This window comes from Gymnogyps californianus, chromosome 11 (assembly GCF_018139145.2).
Source record: "Gymnogyps californianus isolate 813 chromosome 11, ASM1813914v2, whole genome shotgun sequence".
Classification (NCBI taxonomy): Eukaryota; Metazoa; Chordata; class Aves; order Accipitriformes; family Cathartidae; genus Gymnogyps; species Gymnogyps californianus.
The window spans coordinates 21,233,143-21,251,525 of NC_059481.1; the positions used below are offsets into that span (position 1 = coordinate 21,233,143).

General features: G+C 51.1%; 1 protein-coding gene across 1 annotated transcript in view; it reads right to left on the bottom strand.

The window, feature by feature from the left end:
• Window positions 1-351: 351 nt before the first annotated feature.
• Window positions 352-18,383, bottom strand: part of IGDCC3 (immunoglobulin superfamily DCC subclass member 3) — a 105,586-nt gene continuing 87,554 nt past the window's right edge. The window contains exons 8-14 of the mRNA XM_050903532.1: window positions 8,660-8,907; window positions 8,114-8,278; window positions 2,890-3,078; window positions 2,524-2,628; window positions 1,321-1,459; window positions 627-834; window positions 352-516 (exon numbers count right to left, since the gene is read on the bottom strand). Coding sequence (XP_050759489.1) covers window positions 352-516; window positions 627-834; window positions 1,321-1,459; window positions 2,524-2,628; window positions 2,890-3,078; window positions 8,114-8,278; window positions 8,660-8,907 — 1,219 coding nt within the window. The remainder of the gene's footprint in view (window positions 517-626; window positions 835-1,320; window positions 1,460-2,523; window positions 2,629-2,889; window positions 3,079-8,113; window positions 8,279-8,659; window positions 8,908-18,383) is intronic.

The following is an 18,383-nucleotide window of genomic DNA, read 5'->3' on the forward strand; positions in this document are numbered from 1 at the left end:
CCCCAGTCTGTCAGAGACGGGAGAGTTTGCCAAACTCTGCCAAGGAGTCTTTTACTTAGCAGCTGCGGGGAAAATCCATCGTGACCAGGCTCGATAAAGCCATCGTCGGAAGAAACACACCGAGAGGCCCGAGGGAGGTCAGAAAGATAAACTTCACAGAGTTTCCAAAAAGCTGTATACATATATATATATATTTTTATATATATATAAAAATAAAGCAAAACAAAAAAATAACAATCAGACCGTAGAAATCTTCAATTGACCTGAGATTGACGACTCGTTGTAAAGACATCACCAGCCGCGGGTTTGGTTTCTGGTAACTCCTACAAGAGGGTTCGAGTCTTGGCAGTTTTATCCTTCATTGGCGGGACCGTGGTCGGGAGCCGGAGCAGCGGGGCTGCCGCCGCGGGGGCTTTTCGGGAGGGGGTCTGGCTGCTCCTCGATGATGCTGAACTCATCCAGAGGGAGTGTGGATATCTGGGTGTCGTCGTGGGTGGCCGGCGGGCTGTGTGCCGACTGGAGAGAGAGAAGGGGACAACGCAATGATGTCAGCAGGTCACCGATGCTCTTAAGACACGCGGCCGTGTCTGCGTTTCCCAGGCGTGCTCCCGTCCCGCTGGACTTACCGTTATTCCCTTATCCTGCTGCTCCTGGGACGGGGATGCTGGGAATAACCTCTCCAGCTCGTTCATATCCAGCTGCTTTCCATTCAAGTCCCGGTCGTCCCTGTCCCTGCGAGCGGCCCCGTTCAGGACGAGGCCCGAGGCGCTCCGCTGGCTCCTGGGGATCTGCGGGGTTGACAGCTGCTCCTGCACATTTTTGCACATCAGCAGCCTGAAAAATAAAGAGACGGAGCCTGAGGGTGAGCAAAGCCGGCGCCTCCCTCCCCTTCCTTCCCCCAAGCCTGAGTCTGCCTTATCCCTGAGCTACGTTCCTTCACTCCTTAAATCCCTCCTATAAAGTCACATCTCTTCCCCTCACCATGAAAGGGCTTTACAGGGAGGGTCAAGGCTTGCCAGAGCAGAAATAGCGATGCTCCCGGGAAGTACCAGGTCCCTCGATGGGGACCAGAGCTGATGGGGTGTATTTGGAGAAGCCCGCTGGGTCTGTGTGCCTGGGAGGAAGGCAGGAGCCGTGCTGCGAACAGCACCCGGCGTTCACGGGAGCCGGGCTGTGCAATCGCACGCCGCGGGATGCGCGTCCCGAGACGTGCACGGGAAGCAGCCCATCATCTCATTGGGGGTGCGAGACCCCGCGGGGATACCCACCCGGCATTAGGGACCACCGCCCCTCGTGAGCAGCGGCGCGAGCAACCCCTACCTTCCTCTGTACCCAAACATGAGGAAGAGGACGCAGAATATGATGCACGTGACGCCGATGTGGATCCCAATGATGATGCCGGTTGTGGAGGTTTTATTGTTCTGCTCGTCCTTCATGCAGTCGCAAGGGGGATTCAGCACTGCCAGAAGAAAGGGGGAGAGGGGGGTCAGCAGTACTGTTTTCCTATTGCTCCTCCAGCTTTTGGGGAGCCCAAGAGCAAAAGTCGGAGCCTGGGTGGTGCTGGGAGCTGTGCACGAGGAAGAGGAGAGCAGGGTGGGGGGTCAGGGGGGTCACTGCCTGCCAAAGCAGCTCCCCTGCTCCTGGTACTGCTCCTGCAAGCATAGGACTAGAAGGTCCATAGAGAGCCAGCCCCACTACCCGGGCTGCTGTTGTTGGACACAATTAACGAACAAAAAAAGACTCTGATGTTAATTTTTGCAAAACCCTGTGTCCGAGGTGGGAGGTGAGAGGCAGCCAGCATGCCAGAGCAGGCTGATACCTGATGGAAAGCACCGAGCAGGCAGATGCCAATGAGATTAGTATTTACTTCAACACAGACAGAGCAGTAATAACTATCTCTTGAAGATATTCCCACTGGAAGGCTTAAAAGGCTTCCAAGAGCAGCAGGATGTTTTTTACACATAGATGAATATGAAAGGTGTGATCAGTTAGAGATTCCCTCTAGAGATTTCCCCTTTTCTGCCACATAACGCAGTGTTCATGCTCTGCAGCCCTTCTCCTTTCCAAAGCCATGTGTCCTCCCTTCCTGGCACCAGTGAAGGTCAAAATATCCAGGAGAGCTCCAGGAGAGTGGAGATGCTCGGTGCACCACGTCTCACCCGAGGACGGCAGCTCATAGCTTATGCATGGGGGTTTGTTCATGTTCATGGCCTCACCTCTGGCTCAAGCTTAGGGGACAAAACTGGCAATTACAGGAACATTTGGTTAGTCTTCTCCCCCTTAGTAAAAAAGTCATCAGGTTGGGCTGGCCAACGGGGATGGTGCAAGCCACCCCCACCAGCACCAGGTGGTCCCAGCCCCGCAGCGTTTTGCTTCAGCGTTATTTGTGATGCTGAAAATAAATGAGTGGCTGAAGTGAGATCGGGGGTAGAACCACGGGTGTCTGGGGGATGTGTCCGGCCTCACCACCTTCCTGCAAAGCGGTTTTCACAAACCACCGCCAAGACCGACGTCCCATCTCACCTGTCCTCTCCACCGTTTCCCTCAAGGACACGAAGCGGACAGTTGAATTTCCATCCCCGTGCTGGTTATAGGCGAGGAGCTTGACTTCATACACCACCGACGCATCTGTTTCGAAGGAGACACCAGAAGGGCATTTCAGGTTCAATCATTAGCGTTATCTCCCCGCGTGATGCTTATTTAGGAAACGCACATCTTACCAAATACACGCAAGATGCTGCCAACAAGTACCTGTTACTGGGAAAGCACCCCAAAAACCTGGCGGAGAGCTGCAGCATCTCTCATTTAGTGGCTAGCTCTCTCCTGCTAATCGTGACAGAGCCTCCCAGGGTCAGGAGGGGACATGGATCAAGCTGTCACCATACTCACCCAGGTGGGTAATGTTGTACGCTGTTACGTTGCTGGGCAGTAGCACCGGACCTGTGTACTGGGAGAGGTGGACCTTGCGGTAATACAGCTTGAAGCCTTCGTGCTGGCCCAGTTTGATGGAGGGCTCCCACGTAGCCTGGACGGCGGTGCTGTTAATGACTTTAATAAAGAGGGATGGCATGGCTGGGACTGAAACAGAGAGAGAAAGACAGTGGGTTGCATGTGCTTTTTCAGTCTGCGTGCTGAGAAATTCCCCAGCAGCCTTTCCCTGTGGTCACTGCACCGAAGAATGTGCTAGATGAGATATTGAGAAAAATCAGATCAGACCAGATCCTGGTTTAACAGCTTTGAACTCCTTCAGGGAGCTGTAGGAGTTTCCAAGGGTTTCCTCTGCTCGGTTCAGCAAGCAAAGAGCCTACTTTTACACTCTGGTTGCAATCTGATGCTCAGCCCCATCAGGTCAGGGTAGGAATGCAGCGACTTTGGCAATGCATTCCCAAATTCCACTTTTTTTGCCCTCGCCCTGAGGGTAGCGAGGACCTTTCAGAGTGATTAATCCCTCAGGGAGGAAGGAACCAGAAGGGATGGAGCTGGAGACATCCATCTTAAAAGCGTGCTAGGTACCTGCACTGGCTTGCAGAGTGCATGGGAGCTTGCTCTCCCCGTCGGCTTTAGGAGGGAGGTTTGTGATTCTGTGCTGGGGACTTAGGAGAGAACCAGGGCATCTTCATTAACAGCCCTAAATAGCTGAGCAGCCTGAGATCCCTGCAGAGCTGTGGCTGGCTTGTTTTGGTAGGCAGGCACTTACCTGGCCTTAGGGGCACACGGGGGTTTAGCTGGGAAGATGTCCCTGCTGCTGCCTGGTGTCACCGAGGCCTGATTCAAAGCCCACCAGGATGCCTTTTGCTCCAGTCAATGCCCCAAAACCCTGCCCTCGTTCCGGGGGTGTGCTGCAGCGGGGGGTCATGGCCGTTCCCTCCCCAGGTCCCCAGAAAGCTGCCCAACCCCATCCTGCCCCATCAGCCTGGCCTGAGAGGCAAAGATTTGCAAACCGAAGCCAATTTTCTTGTGATGCAGATATCTGGGTTTTCCAAAGCTGGTTCTGCACCAAACCCTGTCCCGGAGCCCTGTGCAGCTCTGGGGCACACAGGACCACATTTCCCCCATGTCTCTTCCTTTCCCCTCTCCCTCCCTTTCTCGTACGCTGATCACACCAATGCAGAGATGTGTCTCAGCAGGACATTTCACTGAGGATTTTTTTTCACCTCATTTCCACAAAACACCCCTCGGCCAAATGCTCCCCTCAGTTCCCCAGCCTTTGGCACCATTCAGAAGGTGCAGAGCACCAGGCGCTGCAGGCTCTGCCCTGCCCAAGGCTCTGCTCCGGCACCGCGAGGGAGAAGGGGTTTTGGGCACTGCTGTACCAGGCAGCGAGCTCAGCTACACCCTGCAGCAAAATTATCCAGCAGAACAACAGCCCTGCTTCTCCAGCAGCCTCCAGGCTTTGAAGCAGAGCTATTTTTCCGATCCCACGTGATTACAAGCTCAGAAGTTCCCAAATATAAGGATTGCTGGGCTTGCATTGGACCGATGCTGCTTTTTGTCTTGTTTTTCCCCAAAGGGTCTCTAAAGGATGAGTAGTGCAAACCCGGCCTTTGGCAGAGAGTTCAGCACGGCCATTTAGTGAGCGATGGTGAAAAGCAGATGAAATGTGGCTGTGTCAATCTAAGACTTGACGAGAGCTAAAAAGGGCATTTCCTCAATTTAATAGTAAAAGCAAAACCGCACAGCACAACGGTTTGCCTTTTCCCAGGCACTGAGAGCTCAGGCTTTCCCATCAGGAGATTTAGGGGAAGGAAGGCCATCTCTCCTGGTGAGCAGGAGGGTCTGGGCAACCCTGTCTCTTCCCAAAGTGATGCCCTCCTTCAGGTTGCCGGGGCTTTGCTTGATGCCCTCCGAATAAGCACGGGGAGAGGAACAAAGTGCCTGTTGACTGGTGAGCATCTCCATGTGGATTCAGGAGGAAAGACTCAGAGAGCAGCTGTCCTTGGTCAGGTTAAGGAGATCCCATCCTGCCTGAGTGCTGCCAATGGGAAAAAAAATGGGTTGAAGCACGTCTTCTCGCTAGGATTTATTCTGATGTGCATTTCATTGATGGGAAGGTTGTGCTTAGCTTTTTCTGGGTGCAAAACACAGAGTAAATTCTATTTAAACCAGAAGGTACCATTCTTCCCAAGGCTGCCTATTTTTGCAATCCAATTAAATACTCTTTTTTTCTAATTCTCCCAATTCCCTCTAGGGCAAAATTATTAGGAATTGTCTGGATCCCCCCTCTGAGAAGTTGGACCCTTGCTTAAAGCAGCATTTTCCAAATCACGGGTGAAAACGCCACAGAAAGGGAGATCGCATTATCCCATGGACAAAGAAACACTGATGTGGGCCATCCTGAGTTGCGAAGAGTTGGCTTTATTTTATGGTTGCAGAGCCTTACATTTAATAAAAACCACAAGAATCTCTCTCCTTCAAAGTATGGAATATATAGTATTTATTCAAACTTTGAGTATATATATATGTATAATATTGATTATATGTATGCACTCGCAGAATGTATGTGCTGTTTATAATGTTATTACACAAATAAGTGTATACAGATGGAGTATATCTGCGTGTGTGTATAAATATACGTACACACACCAGTGTATAGGTGCTTCACAGAAGTATATATAAGACATAATATGGATCTACTATAAGTGAGGCATCTGCCTCATGCTAAGGGCTGGGATACTTGTTTTCCTCTTCCGTGCTGTTTGGAATTTTCCCCAGGTCATTTCAACTTTCTTCTTGAAGGCATCTTTAGCCGAAGATGACTAAAGGAACAGTCTTCATCCTAGAGAAATGTCAAAAAGTCCTGGAGAAAACCCTAAAAAGCGTTAAAAGACAAGAACAAGGAGTGTGTGCTGCTTAATGAATCGGAGAGGGTTTGAGATTTAAAATACCACAGCATTTGTGAAACGGCGTAAAGGAGAACGACAGGGAGGAGACAAGAGGACCCTCCTCGTGAGAGAGGTTTATGGAGGACAAGGTTCACTTGGGTAGTTTCTCTATGGCGTCTTCCCTTCTACTTTCCATCCCAAATTATCACTGGCACAAAGGAAGGAGCACCGCGCTTCTAGAAAGCATTGGAGGCTTCAGCCAAGCGCACTCTCCGCATATTCCTAGCCGTGAAAAGCTGACCTCCCCGAGCCAAAAGCAGCCCTGCTCCTCAGTACCTTCACCATATTCCTACTCCAGACAATACCAGTATAACACGGTCACTCAGACCAGTCTCCAGCTGGCAGCATCTCTGCTGGCCACTCCGACAAGCGCTGCCCTGGCTCCGCCGAGCCGTCCCTGGCTGCCAGATTCACCCGCTGTGTCCTTTCCACGCGAGGCAGGACACGGCAGCGCGGTGACCCGGAGGGCCCTGCCGCCACGGGGCTTGGCGCACGTCTCTGTGCACGTCTCACGCACGTTGCGCTGAGCCGGGATGGCAAAGCCGAGACGTGGTGTGTTGGGGAAATGCCATCCCTTTCCGAGGCTGTTAGCACAGATCCGGGGGCTCCCCGAGCCCAGGGGAGTCACAGCTCTCCGGTACACCTCGGGAAGGCACGGGGTGAAACGGCTTGGCTGTGAGAAGAGGCAAATCTGCAGTGAAACCTTAATTTGGTGACAAAAGCCACTGGATCCTGGCTCTCTGACCCGCTCTCTCCTCTGTCAGCAGAAGGCAACAGGCACCCAAGTGAAGCGAAGCGAACAAATCAAGCCAGAACTGGGGCTTTCGAATCTCTTTTTATCTTCCTCCAAGGCAAACGCAAGCTGGGGTTGAGTGATCTTAACCAAGCCAGCTTGTCCATCCTGAACATGGAGCTAATTGCTGAAGCTTTGTTACACAGGACAAGCCTTTTTTAAAGGATAGCAGAGCAGGACAGTGATGCCTCGAAACTTCAGAGAGCCAGGAAATTTATGATCCCATTACTGGATACCTATTTCTGTCATGATTGAAGGTAATAATGACAAAAAGTCCTCTCTAGCTTGACCCAGACTTCTGCAGAAACACCAAGCTCTATGAAGCATGGCTGGCTTCTAGCTCCAGTAGCTGAACTCAGAGCATCGGGTCAAGGAGTTTCAAGTTTTGCCTTAGTCCATCCTTCTGTCTCTAAATTGGAAGGAAAAACAAACTCCAGGGGTGACCGATTCCCTGTGGAGTACCAAGGAAAATAAACTTGCAGGGTAACAACCCAGCAGGGCGACGATTTATTGGCGTTGTTGCTTAAATGCTGTAGTAAACATCTGCAAGGGCTGAAAACGGAATGAGAACTGGATCCCTCACCTGGAAGCCAACACACTCTTTCCTTTGATCCTAAATAACATCCTCACACCCAAGGCCCTCTCTGCTGCAAATTCATAATTACTGAGTGTTGATGAGAACGATGCAATGCTCCTAAGAAATTAGTCTCAGTATGTTGGACGAGCCAGGATTCAGAGGTGCTGGCGAGGTACATGAGTCTCTAGGAAAATGTTCCTAAAATGCCAGCTGACAGATCACACTGGGGCTGTGGTTTCTGTCCGGTGTCTGTGTGCAAGGGTCCTGCATTAGAGCACCCACTTTCTTACTGGGGAAGCTAACTGGTGGCCACATCTGGGAGGCCAAGTCAGGGAAGAAGCCTTGGAGATTGCCCTAACTTCCCACTGAAACAGAAGGCTGCTCCAAGGCAGGGATTTGTAGGTCAGGACAGCTCAGCTTTAGTGTGATTTCTCCAGGGTAGAGCAGAAAAAAAAACAAATTTAAAAAAGCGTGGCACCTATCAAGTAAGAGCTGTGAGTACCAGCGCTGCTGGAGGATGCTGAGACGCTTCTTGAGCAGGAAATCTGCATTTAGCAAGCAGTTTAGGAAAAGCCCAGACCAGCTGCAATGCCCGAGACCAGCCAAACTTGCACTCACCCCCTGCTACAACATCAGCTGTGCGAGGCGATGCCACGTTTAAGGCAATCAGTCGACCCCCGTGTAACGATACAAGTGAACTTTACACAATATTGCAGAGTAGGAGGAGGAGCAGGAACAAGGAGCATCAACACCACAGGCTATGGGCCAAAGCGCTCCGGAGTGGGTATCGGGGTGACTGGCGCTGCTGCTACGCACAGCGGGTTTCAGCATCTGATGGTCCAAGCGCAAAGCGTTCCTTACCTTCTCCCAGCGTGCTCACCACTGTGACTTCTGAGGCTTTGCTGGCACCCCGGGAGGTGTAAGCCTTTATATAAAAGCTATAGCTGGTCGAGGGCTCTAAATCAGTCACTAGCTGCTGGAAGGTGCTCTTGCTAACAGCCTCCTGATACTCCATCTCTACAGGATCTGAAGTGCAAAGAAAGAGAGAACAGAGCGGCGTTAGGCTTTGCAAGAGGTAAGGAGGCTAAACAGATGTTGCAAACACTAATTTTGGTCCCTAAGGTGGATATATATCTGCCCACATCCTTTTCTGCTTACACTTCTGTGTGCTTTGCCAGAGACCTAAGTGGGCAGCGAGATGTGACCACGGAGCTTCACCCTCCCCACCCTTTTGGTATTTACATCAGCGTTACTGCCTCATCTCTGTCTTTCAGAAACATGGAGATGATGGAGAACAGGGGTGGCAGCACCATCTACTGCAGTGCAGACCTGGTTTACCTAGTGGGCCGCGTTGCTGAATTACGGGAAGGCTGAGGATGCTCTGGGCAGCGGGTGAGAGCACTGTACCTGCAGCTTTCCGAATGTGCAGCACGTAGCCGATGATCTCCTTGGTGTTCTGGAGAGGCTCTTTCCAAGACACCTGGATGGTTGTTGCTGAGACTGTCTCAGCCTTCACGCTCTGCGGAGGACCGGGCAGCCCATCTGCCCACAGGACCGTCAGGCGAGCGCTGGCTTGCGTGGAGCCGGCGCTGTTCTCGGCGATGCACTGGTAGATGGCTTCATCCGCCTGGTTGATCCCGTAGATGGAGAGAGTGCTGCGTGGGGACACGAGACGGACAAGCATCTCACTGAGCGCTCTGCAGCAGACGTCCCTCCCCTCCAGCCATGCCGTGGCCCCCATGCTGGCTCTGATGGCAGGGCATCCCACATGCCTATATTTCCACAGAAAGCTTCCAGGAAGCCGTGGGCTGGTGTTTTTGGGGAAGGAAAAGCCCAGGACGTGGATGCATCATTCCCCGGATCCCGTGACTGGGCAGCTTATCTCTGTCTTGGCTTGCAGAGACTGTGGTTCAAGTACAGCCAGATGGGGACACAGGGTGGGACGGGGAACGGCAGGATCTGAAGCCCTGAATTCAGGAAGATCCCAGCCACACTACAGAGCCAGCTCTGTGGCAAGTGCATCCATACACCCAAACCAGCTTTAACTGGCTTAGTTCCAGTACACACCAGTGAGACCCATCCAGGCACCGCACACGGTTGCTAAGCCAAGTCTAATCAAGCGCAGCCAGAAAGCCCTCTGGTGATGCTCTAATTGCATTATAGCACATTAGAGCAGTCTTAGGGTAACACTGGGATTAGCTGATTTAGCTGGCAGGGTTACAGCCTCAGCTCCTGCTTCTGTGTTTTCAGAAACATGATCACCACGAGCCAAAAGTCAAAGCTGATGAGCAAGTTGCAGGTTTTGTCCGCAAAACCTCTCAGCGTCTTTTTGACGCTGGCGCATCAAAGCTTGCTTTCCCAGGGCAGCAACCAGAACGGTTCTTCCAGCCTGCTCTCGGGGGCCTCCACGCTAGGCTTAGATGCCGTCTTCAGCCTCCGAGATAAAGACAGGCACTGGCTACCCTGGTGGAAAACATCCCTAAAGGAGGGGGAAAAGCCAGCCATATACCAGCTTCCCAAATGAGTACGTTCCTGAGCGCGGTGCCCATCTCCGCACCACCTCCAGGAGGGGTGTTTAGTGGCTTGATGGGCACAGGGACAACCAGAGTCCTTGTACATGTGGCCACATGAACTGAAGGCCCTTTCTGCACTGCATGACCCTCCAGCAATGGCTGTGTACAACCGGAGCAAGTTCAGGGCCAGCCCAAGGGTTGCACTGCCCAGTAACGTTAAAACAATGCCAGCAAATATTGACTCAGAAATAATTGTGCAACACATTAGCTCTATCTTGCCATTCAGCGTGCAAAACAGCTTTTCTTAATAACATTTGTTCACAAACAGGGACCCATCAATGAAAGCTCTGCTCTCCCCAGGGCTTGCTCCCTTCCTCAGAAATCAAGCCTGGAACAACGCAATTCAATTTCTGTGAATAAAACACCGCTCACCACTGCCTCCCCTTCCATTTTAGAGCATCACCCATACGTGCACCACTCTGGATTAATCCCTATTTGTACATCTGTATTTCCAGTCCTGCCCAGTTCATTTGAACTGTGCTTCTGGCTTGGCATCAATGCTTGGGAGACCATGATGCCTCCAAGCTTCAGCATCATCTCGTTGGCTTACGCCAAAGCTCGCAGGAGCTTTTTGGTTGCTATTATTCTGTAAGAAATGACCCGAACCTAACCAAATCCACATCCCCTGCTTGCTTCTGGGGAGAAATAAATTATTTTCTTCTCCTGCAGTGAATTCCAGGTGGACTTGGGACTTGACTGCACATGAGTAAATCTCAAGCACCCCTGCTGATGCGAGGGGTACTTCACGGCTTTTTGGGGGTCATAATCAAAGCTGCCTTTTATGTAAATGAAAAATTGTACATGGGAAGTGGAAATGATAAATAACCTGCCACTGCCTGCCTGTATGTCAGAACGAATGCTTCTTCTAATTGGAGCAAAATATTGGTCTTCCTATATTAAAATTTATTATTGCTGTTGATTTAACATTCATATTTCTGCCTTGCAAATTATCAGGGCCATGGTGAGTGAGCAAATGTTTAACAGTCATCTATTTATGTCCTGTGCCTTTGTTTCCTTGGAAACATTGTAAATGGAATATCAAATGTGATGGTTTCAGCTGATATGGTGATTTTAGAGAATCAGCCCTAAGCTCCTCTCATAGCCACGGGCTCAACGGATCTGATTAAATGGAAGGAGAAAGGCAGAGCTGGGCGGGGGGCGCAGGGAGGAAGGACCCGATGTGTGGCTCAACTGTGTCAACAAGGGCTGATTCCTGTGAGGACAGATGGCAGAAGGCAGGATTACGCCTTCCGAAAGCTGTACTTGCAACTCTGCACAAAGCAGATGTGTGGAAGGAGCAGCAGCGCTTCCTTCTGCCCCGTCAATGCAGGGATTATTTCCACGCGGCCGCTGTGCATCTGGGCACTCAGGAGCAGCCAGGCCAGGCTGGCACACAAGTCGAGAGGAGCATTAAGCTTCCCAAGCACAAAGCAGCCCAGGAACAAGGAGGAGTATTTAGGCTCCGCTGCCTCCAAGTGTATTTATTTGCTTTATGCGGAAAGAAGAAAAGATGGGGAGGAGGGAAGAGGGGAGCCTGGTTGGAAAGCAGTGCAAGGGTGCAAGGAGCCTGATGGCAACGGCATGATGCTGGGGCCAAAGACATCTCTCTCCTGGGAGGATTGGGGGATGAGCAAAGCTCCTCTCGCACGACACAGATGATGTGCTGGATGCCAGCGGTCCTGCAGCAGGACAGCACTTGGTCACTGGGACCCGGAGCTGGGCAGAGCCTTGGACATCCCAGCTGCCTCTCTGCAGCAGTTCCACAGTGCCCGGTAACACTGTCATGCACAGACAAGTCAGAAGAAGTAAATAAAATAAATTTCCGCAAAGTGGACATGGCAGGTAGCTGGAAACTTGCTTCAGGCTTTGAAAAGTTCGCCTTCATTGAGATTTACAAGGCTGTGTTTGGACGTACCATGCAACAAGAGCCTCGGCCACCCACTACCTAGGGCCCACATTACCTGGAACGATGCGCAGGCAATGGGGTCAATAAAACAACTGGATTTTTGGGTACGCCTATAAACCTGGGTAAGGAGCAGAAACCGAGTGTGGAGAAGCTGGCAAGCAGAATGCCCAGCATCTAAACACCAGCTTCGTGAGAATAAGGGTTTTCTCTCTCTCTCTGTCGGTCCCTCTCACACCCACAGGCAGACCTCTAAAGCTGCCGAGCTCCCTGCAAGCCCCGGCGTGAGCTCGGAAGCACGCTGGTAGCTGCGATGAGGAGGGCAGGAGCTGGCAGCGAGTTACGTGAACCCCAGCATCATCCCAGCTGATACCTCTGCCGTGCATCCATTTTCATCTTAACTATTGACAAATTCTTCCTGCCTTCGCCCGCTGCATCACCCCCTGGGATGCGGAGGATGCGGCGCGGCAGGGTCAGCGTTCGGTCCAGCAGCTTTCCCAGGTTTTGCTTCTTTTTGTCTTCTTATTTTTCTTAAGGAAGCTCAAACAAAAGGAAAATATGTAGTTGCTGTGCAAGGAGGTGCAGAGCGTCTCTGTGCATCAACCATCTGAAATATGCAGTGTTCTTTTATTTCTTCCCGTGAACAGCAAAAAAATCTGTCACTTTGGGACATCTGCTGTTGGAAAACTTTCCCGCGAGTGCCAGACTGGCAGCGTCGCGAGCACGTCAGACGAGGCGAGATGCCAGAAGGCTTTCTGCTGGTCACCAAAGCCGCTCAGCGAGCCGAGGGCTCCATCACATCTCCGCACAATGCCCTGACAGGCATTGATGGAAGTGGGGAGAGGAGCCGCTGCAGATTCACACCCGGCTGAGCTGAAACGAGAGGCCTCTGCTGCTCGAAAGCCGCGGTATTCCCAAGCTGTCTTCCCAGTTCATAGGCAATCAGGATGACTGATCTGGCTCGGGTCAGGGGTCCGGGCCGGTGACCGGAGATCGGCTTTCCAAAGGCTCCTCTGAAAAAGTCTGAGAACTGAAGGAAGCCTCTTCATCGCTTCAGCAGCACAAAGAAGAAGAGGGGCCCATCTGGAAGGATATCAGCATGCGCGCGCACACAGGCGCACAAAAGAGGGAGTGTGATGAAATTAAGGCAGAGAGCAGGCTGTGGCTAGCGGGGAGAGCATTTTAAGTGCCGGCAGCTACAGAAAGCCACCAGTGCCGCGTTCAGGTGCCCCGTCCCCGTGCCCCGCTCTGCCTCCGTTTGTTACGGGTCATGTTGTGCCGCGCTGCACCGAATGAACCGCTCCTGGGCTGCCAGCCGGTGCCGTGCTGGAAAGGAGCATTTTTCCCTCCAGTGCTGGTTGTTGGCAGCTTTGCAGAAATGCCCTCTATTTTGAAGGTTGCTTTGTACAGGCTGAGAGTAAGGTGCAAAGCTTGAAGAGTGACACTCAGCAGCCCAGAGGGACACTGCATATCGTCTCCAGCCCTCTATAAGCATGTTCTTACACCTCCAGAAATTAAATATCATGCAGGGCTTCCCTAGGTGAAATTGGGTTGTGTTATGCAGGAGAAGGAACCCTTTCCATACAAACTGGTTTATATTTAGCAGGTACTGCAGCCCGCTGGCCAGGATCCCAGCCTGATTCTGCGCTTACAGACTCAGCCGAGCGCAGTTTCTGGAGGGATGCTGCTGGTCCCAGCGGGGTGCGCGGTGCCGTGGGGAAGCAGCCCACTCTCCCCGCTGGTACCGGATGAAAGGGCCAGCAGACTCTCAGCCTGCAAAGCTGGATAGAGATGCTGCTCCTTCTCGTACCCCTGGGAGAGGATAGAGTCCAGCAGGACGGGGATTTGGCTGTATGGCGTGTTTTCTGCAAATGGGACGTTGTAAACGGCCTCACATTTGCTACAGGAGGCACAGCAGTGGCACCATTTCATCCTGAAACGCTGACCTTTCTTTGCTGGCTTCATGACACCTGGGTTTGCACTGTCTTGACATGACACATGTGCTGAGCCCTTCTGGGAACTCCCCACTGCTCAGGCACCACGCTGGGGACAAGCAGTGGCAGGCTCAGCTCCACAATCCAACCGGACGCCAAAGTCTCTGGCGTTGGAGGCTCAGGGTCCCTTGGTTCAGCTCTGGTCCACGTCAGAGGTGGTCTGAGCCTTCCCAGGTGGGAAGGACACATCCCACTGGTGCTGCAACGCAGCCCTGCCTTGGCGCACCTCCCAGCACAGCACTGAGCTCCATGCGGAAGACCTTGAGCAAGTGAGTGCCTCCAATTTCTCATTAAAGGACTTTTCAGAGGTCTGTTCCCTCACGTCCAAGGCAAGAGGGTCCACCTGCACTGACGGTGGTGGAGCTGCGTCCTCCCATCCCTGCAGAGGTGGGAAGTGCACCCTGGCACAGGCAAGAGACACCAGCCAGAGCCGGCTGCTCCGTATCACAAGGCTTGCTGGTTATCTGGTGAACACACTGGCTGCCACTCAATCTGTTTTCATGAGCCGGAGAGTGCAATCACAGACTGAACCGAATCCTGTCCCAGGGAGGGAGCAGGAAAGTCTGTACATCCGCAGGACTGCAGGGAAGCACAAAAGATCTCAGGAAAAGTTGCGGGAAGGGAGGGCAGGTGCCTATGGTGGTAGGACTGCTAATGCAGACAGCTGGGAGAGCTATCTGCTGCTAAACGGAAAGTCCCCCAAACCTTTTTCCCAGCAAGGGGTGCAGGTGTTGGAGAGGAAAAAGACCCAGCCTAATCCAGGGGAGGCTGAGTTTGGGCTGCCCCATGACGGGCTCAGTCCTGCCTTGAAGGCTCCCGTATAAGGACCGTTCTCTGCAGATGTATTTTGCTGTACGCAACAGTTTGAAGAAACACTTAAAACCCTGAATAGGTGATGCACTTCAAGAGCAGCTCGGTGGAGCAGCACACAGAGAAAAATTACACAGGCAACTTGGAAGCAAATTAATCGCAGCCACGTGAGAAGGAGAGACTGATGCCCGTCGCCGTCGGCTGCTCCGGGGCTGCTGCAGATCCCTTTCATGGGATACAGCTGCGTGATCACAGCACGGGATCCCTGCTCGGTGCAGGGAAGGCGGGATCACGCTGATGCCCCACTGCTTAGCGGGGCTTTGGGCGCTCGTGCGGAGACCTTCCTTGCGAAGGCCATTTCCACGTGTCTTCCAAACAAAGTCAAACCCATAAATTATTCTTAAATCAGGAGCAGCTGGTTCACATCCCAGTCCTCCACGTACTTCTTTGTCATGCTTCTGGGAACTGAAATATGATTTGCTATACGGTACCCTTCCCATAATCACCAACGGTCTTCAAACTTATTGCATAAATAAACCTGCAGGCTTGCCTGTCCTCCCTTAAGGTGTCCAAATCCCTACAAATTCAAGAGTTTGCAGGGTGTGGGCACCATGAAGGGATGTACAAACCCATCCGCATCTCTCCGCACCCAGCTAACGTGGGTTTTATAGAAAAAAGCCACCTTGTGAATGACAGGGTCTAGTTTCCCTGGGTTTGGTACCAAAAGGGGCTGTCTGGTCCCAAGTGCTTGGATGTTTGTGCTTGAAGGTCTCTCTCCGTAGGATTAAGCAGCATGAAAAGTGCAAGAAAAGCAAAGTTGTCCTGAAGTTTATTTACGGAGGAATATTTTCCCTGATGAACCTTGAACATTGACGTCCCTTGAAGTGAGTCATTCCCAGACCACTAAAACAAGTGTAAACCAGTGAGGAAGAATTTAAAAAGGAGACAGTTCATAAGCGAAGGTCACCGAGGAGAGCAAACGCCACCTGAGCCCAGGTTCTAATGAAGCCTTTTTCCGGTGGAACAAATGAAGTCCCTTAATTACCATTTTGTAAATAAAATTTTCTTGGAAAATCAATATTTAGAGCCTGCCTTCTCTGAAGATGTTGGCCTTTGTTCCTTGCTATTACGGCAATATAAACCCCATAGTGTGATATACTTCTAGGCTGAAAATTACCCCCCTGAACCTGATTGGGTCAAAGGAAGAAAAGCAATAAACCTTTCAGAGCAGTAATTCAGGTACTATTTCATGCTTCCTTGTAAATTTTGAAGTAATAACCTAGAAAGCATGATTTTACACAAGCCCACGATTAACTCAGCCAGTAACTACCCCTTCCTCCTGCAGCGATACGCCTGCTTTCAGGCCGGGCTGGTGATGCCGGGTGGGAATTTTGCTGGAAATACCCATTACACCTCTCAGGCATTTGGATCACGATCGATCCGAATCACCCCAGGAACAATACGGGCAAAATGGCATCTCTGATCAACAGAGAAGGACAGACCCGGCGGCTGCTGGACACGGGGACAGCTCCACCAAAGTCAAAAAGGCTCCATCAGCTTCTCCATCCGAGAGCATGGTTTAGTGCGGCATCACCCCAACAGCTATCGGCTCCATCCCCAACCCAGGGACTGCATGGCAAGGCAGCCCCATCGTCAGCTCCTTCAGTGATTTTTATTCACAGCTTTTAATGGAAAACCCCACAATTCCCTACGCCTGAGCCTTCATGCATTTTTCATTAACAATTATCCGCTATCCCAGAACTGCTTTTGATTTTTGCTAATCATCGATTGGATATTTTGTTCCCACACAGCTGGCATTTTCAAAACATAACAACCACCTCTGGAGAGGGCACAGCAGAAGGCTGATCTTTAATGCTAATGTGCCCAGAAACCGTCAACACATCAGGTGATGAGAATTCACATCTGAGGGACCACGAGGGAAGAGGTATTTATCGGACACAGCCTGTGAGGCTTATTTTACCATGCTGAAAGGCTGGAAGTTGCTTAGCAAGTGACTGTCTGATGTTGTACCAGCAGCCACATCCAATCTGCAGTGAATCCAGTCCTGAAGCTGCTGTCCCATCTCAACGACGATGGGTTTCTGAGGTCCCCTGACCTTGAGGGTTTGCTCGCCTTGGGTTTGCAGTTACCGCATACGAGAGACAGCGTGGGGTGACGTAGATGCCAAAGGGCCCTTCACAACTTTGTGAAGCAACAGTTTGATGGACAGATCTTCCCATCGGCTTTGTGCAGACACGCTACTGCCTGCAGGAGCGATGCCTTAAGCTTGCAGGAGCGGAGCGGCATCTTGAACGCACCATGTTCTGCAGGTCTGGACCTCACTTCTAGCTGTGTTCGTTTCCAAGAACAAAGTTGCTTATAACGATACATTTTGCAATCAATTAGCACATGATATGATTTGGGATGATTTACTCTTTTTTGCTAAAAATCCCTTTGGGGGCATTCAGACCTTTATTGCCATATTAAGCAGAGTTTTAATCCAAATGAATTTTCTAGGAAACCATGTAATCTAATTAAAAAGCTCATAGTGCAGTTTAGTAGCTTCATTACTAGTAGATTCGAGATCCATCTTTACACGGACAAATATTTTCCAAGTGCAAGAGACTGATAAATCCAAGGCATAATCACAAATCGATTCTGCCTAGAACTAAGTGGGTTACAGCACTTAGTCATGCCCATGAGAACAAAACAAAGGACAACTTGAAACAGCTCAGAAAAAAACCCAGCCGTTGATCTGCTTCCTCCAATTCATGGAGCACCCAGCTTTGCCGTACCAGCGAGGGCATTTTTCAGACTGACAGCTCTGGAAACCACCAGGCATGACCACTTGCCTGAAGTTGCGGGTCAGAGTAGACCAAGACTAGCGCGAAAGAAGCCAAAAGTTCAACGTCGTCGAGTACGATGGCCTTAGGGCTCAGCTTTACAATCGCGTTACTATAGCTTGAGAAGATGCCACGTGTCAGCTGAGCCCCAGTAACTGGCTGAGCTCCCCCGGCCTGTGCCAGATGCAATGTAATCTGATCATTTAGCTCGCAGTGGAAAAGACTGACGCTAAATTGCATTAAATGATTCCCATAAGAAAACGATTACAGCGATGTTCACCGAGTTGCAGTTCACATGCAGGTGTAGCGCAGCTCCAGGCACAGGGACCTGGCTAGGAGACATGACCATGACCAAAGACCCTACTTTTACTTTCCTCAAACAGCGAAGAGGAATGATTTCACAGGCAAGACACACGGGCGAGACGCAGAGCTGGATTCAGTGTGAGTTTTGTCATGGATTTAATGACCGCTTGTAAAGTCTTCGGTCACTTGTAACTCTGCTTCCTGGTCAATAAAAGGGGATGCACTAATTTCCCTTCTCCCATTTCTGCTCTGTTCATATCGTAAGGGCAGACATGCCTCAGAAACCCAGGCAATGAATTAGAAGACCACGAGCCTGGGTTGAGTGGCATCTGTCTGTGTACACACAAAGTTCCCTGAAGCTCTAAACACTTCCAGCTCGGAGAAAATCTCTGCTGACTGAGAAGATTTTATTACAACCCGCACCTTCTCCTTCTTGCAACTCACATCCTTCCCTCCTTCATATAACAAAGCTTTAAAAAAGCCTCAAACCTCAAAACAAAAAGCCATATTATAGAGAAACTTAGAAAAATAACATCACTGTTCTCTCTTGAGGAACAAGCCATGGTGCCCGCACAGCACTTCCTAGCAGTCTAAACTGAAGGTTCGGAGCCTCCAGCGAGGTTGGGTAGTTGCATTCATGAGACGCATTTGTTAATACAGATAGCAGCTATATGACACCACCACAGAGTACAAATCTCAACCAAT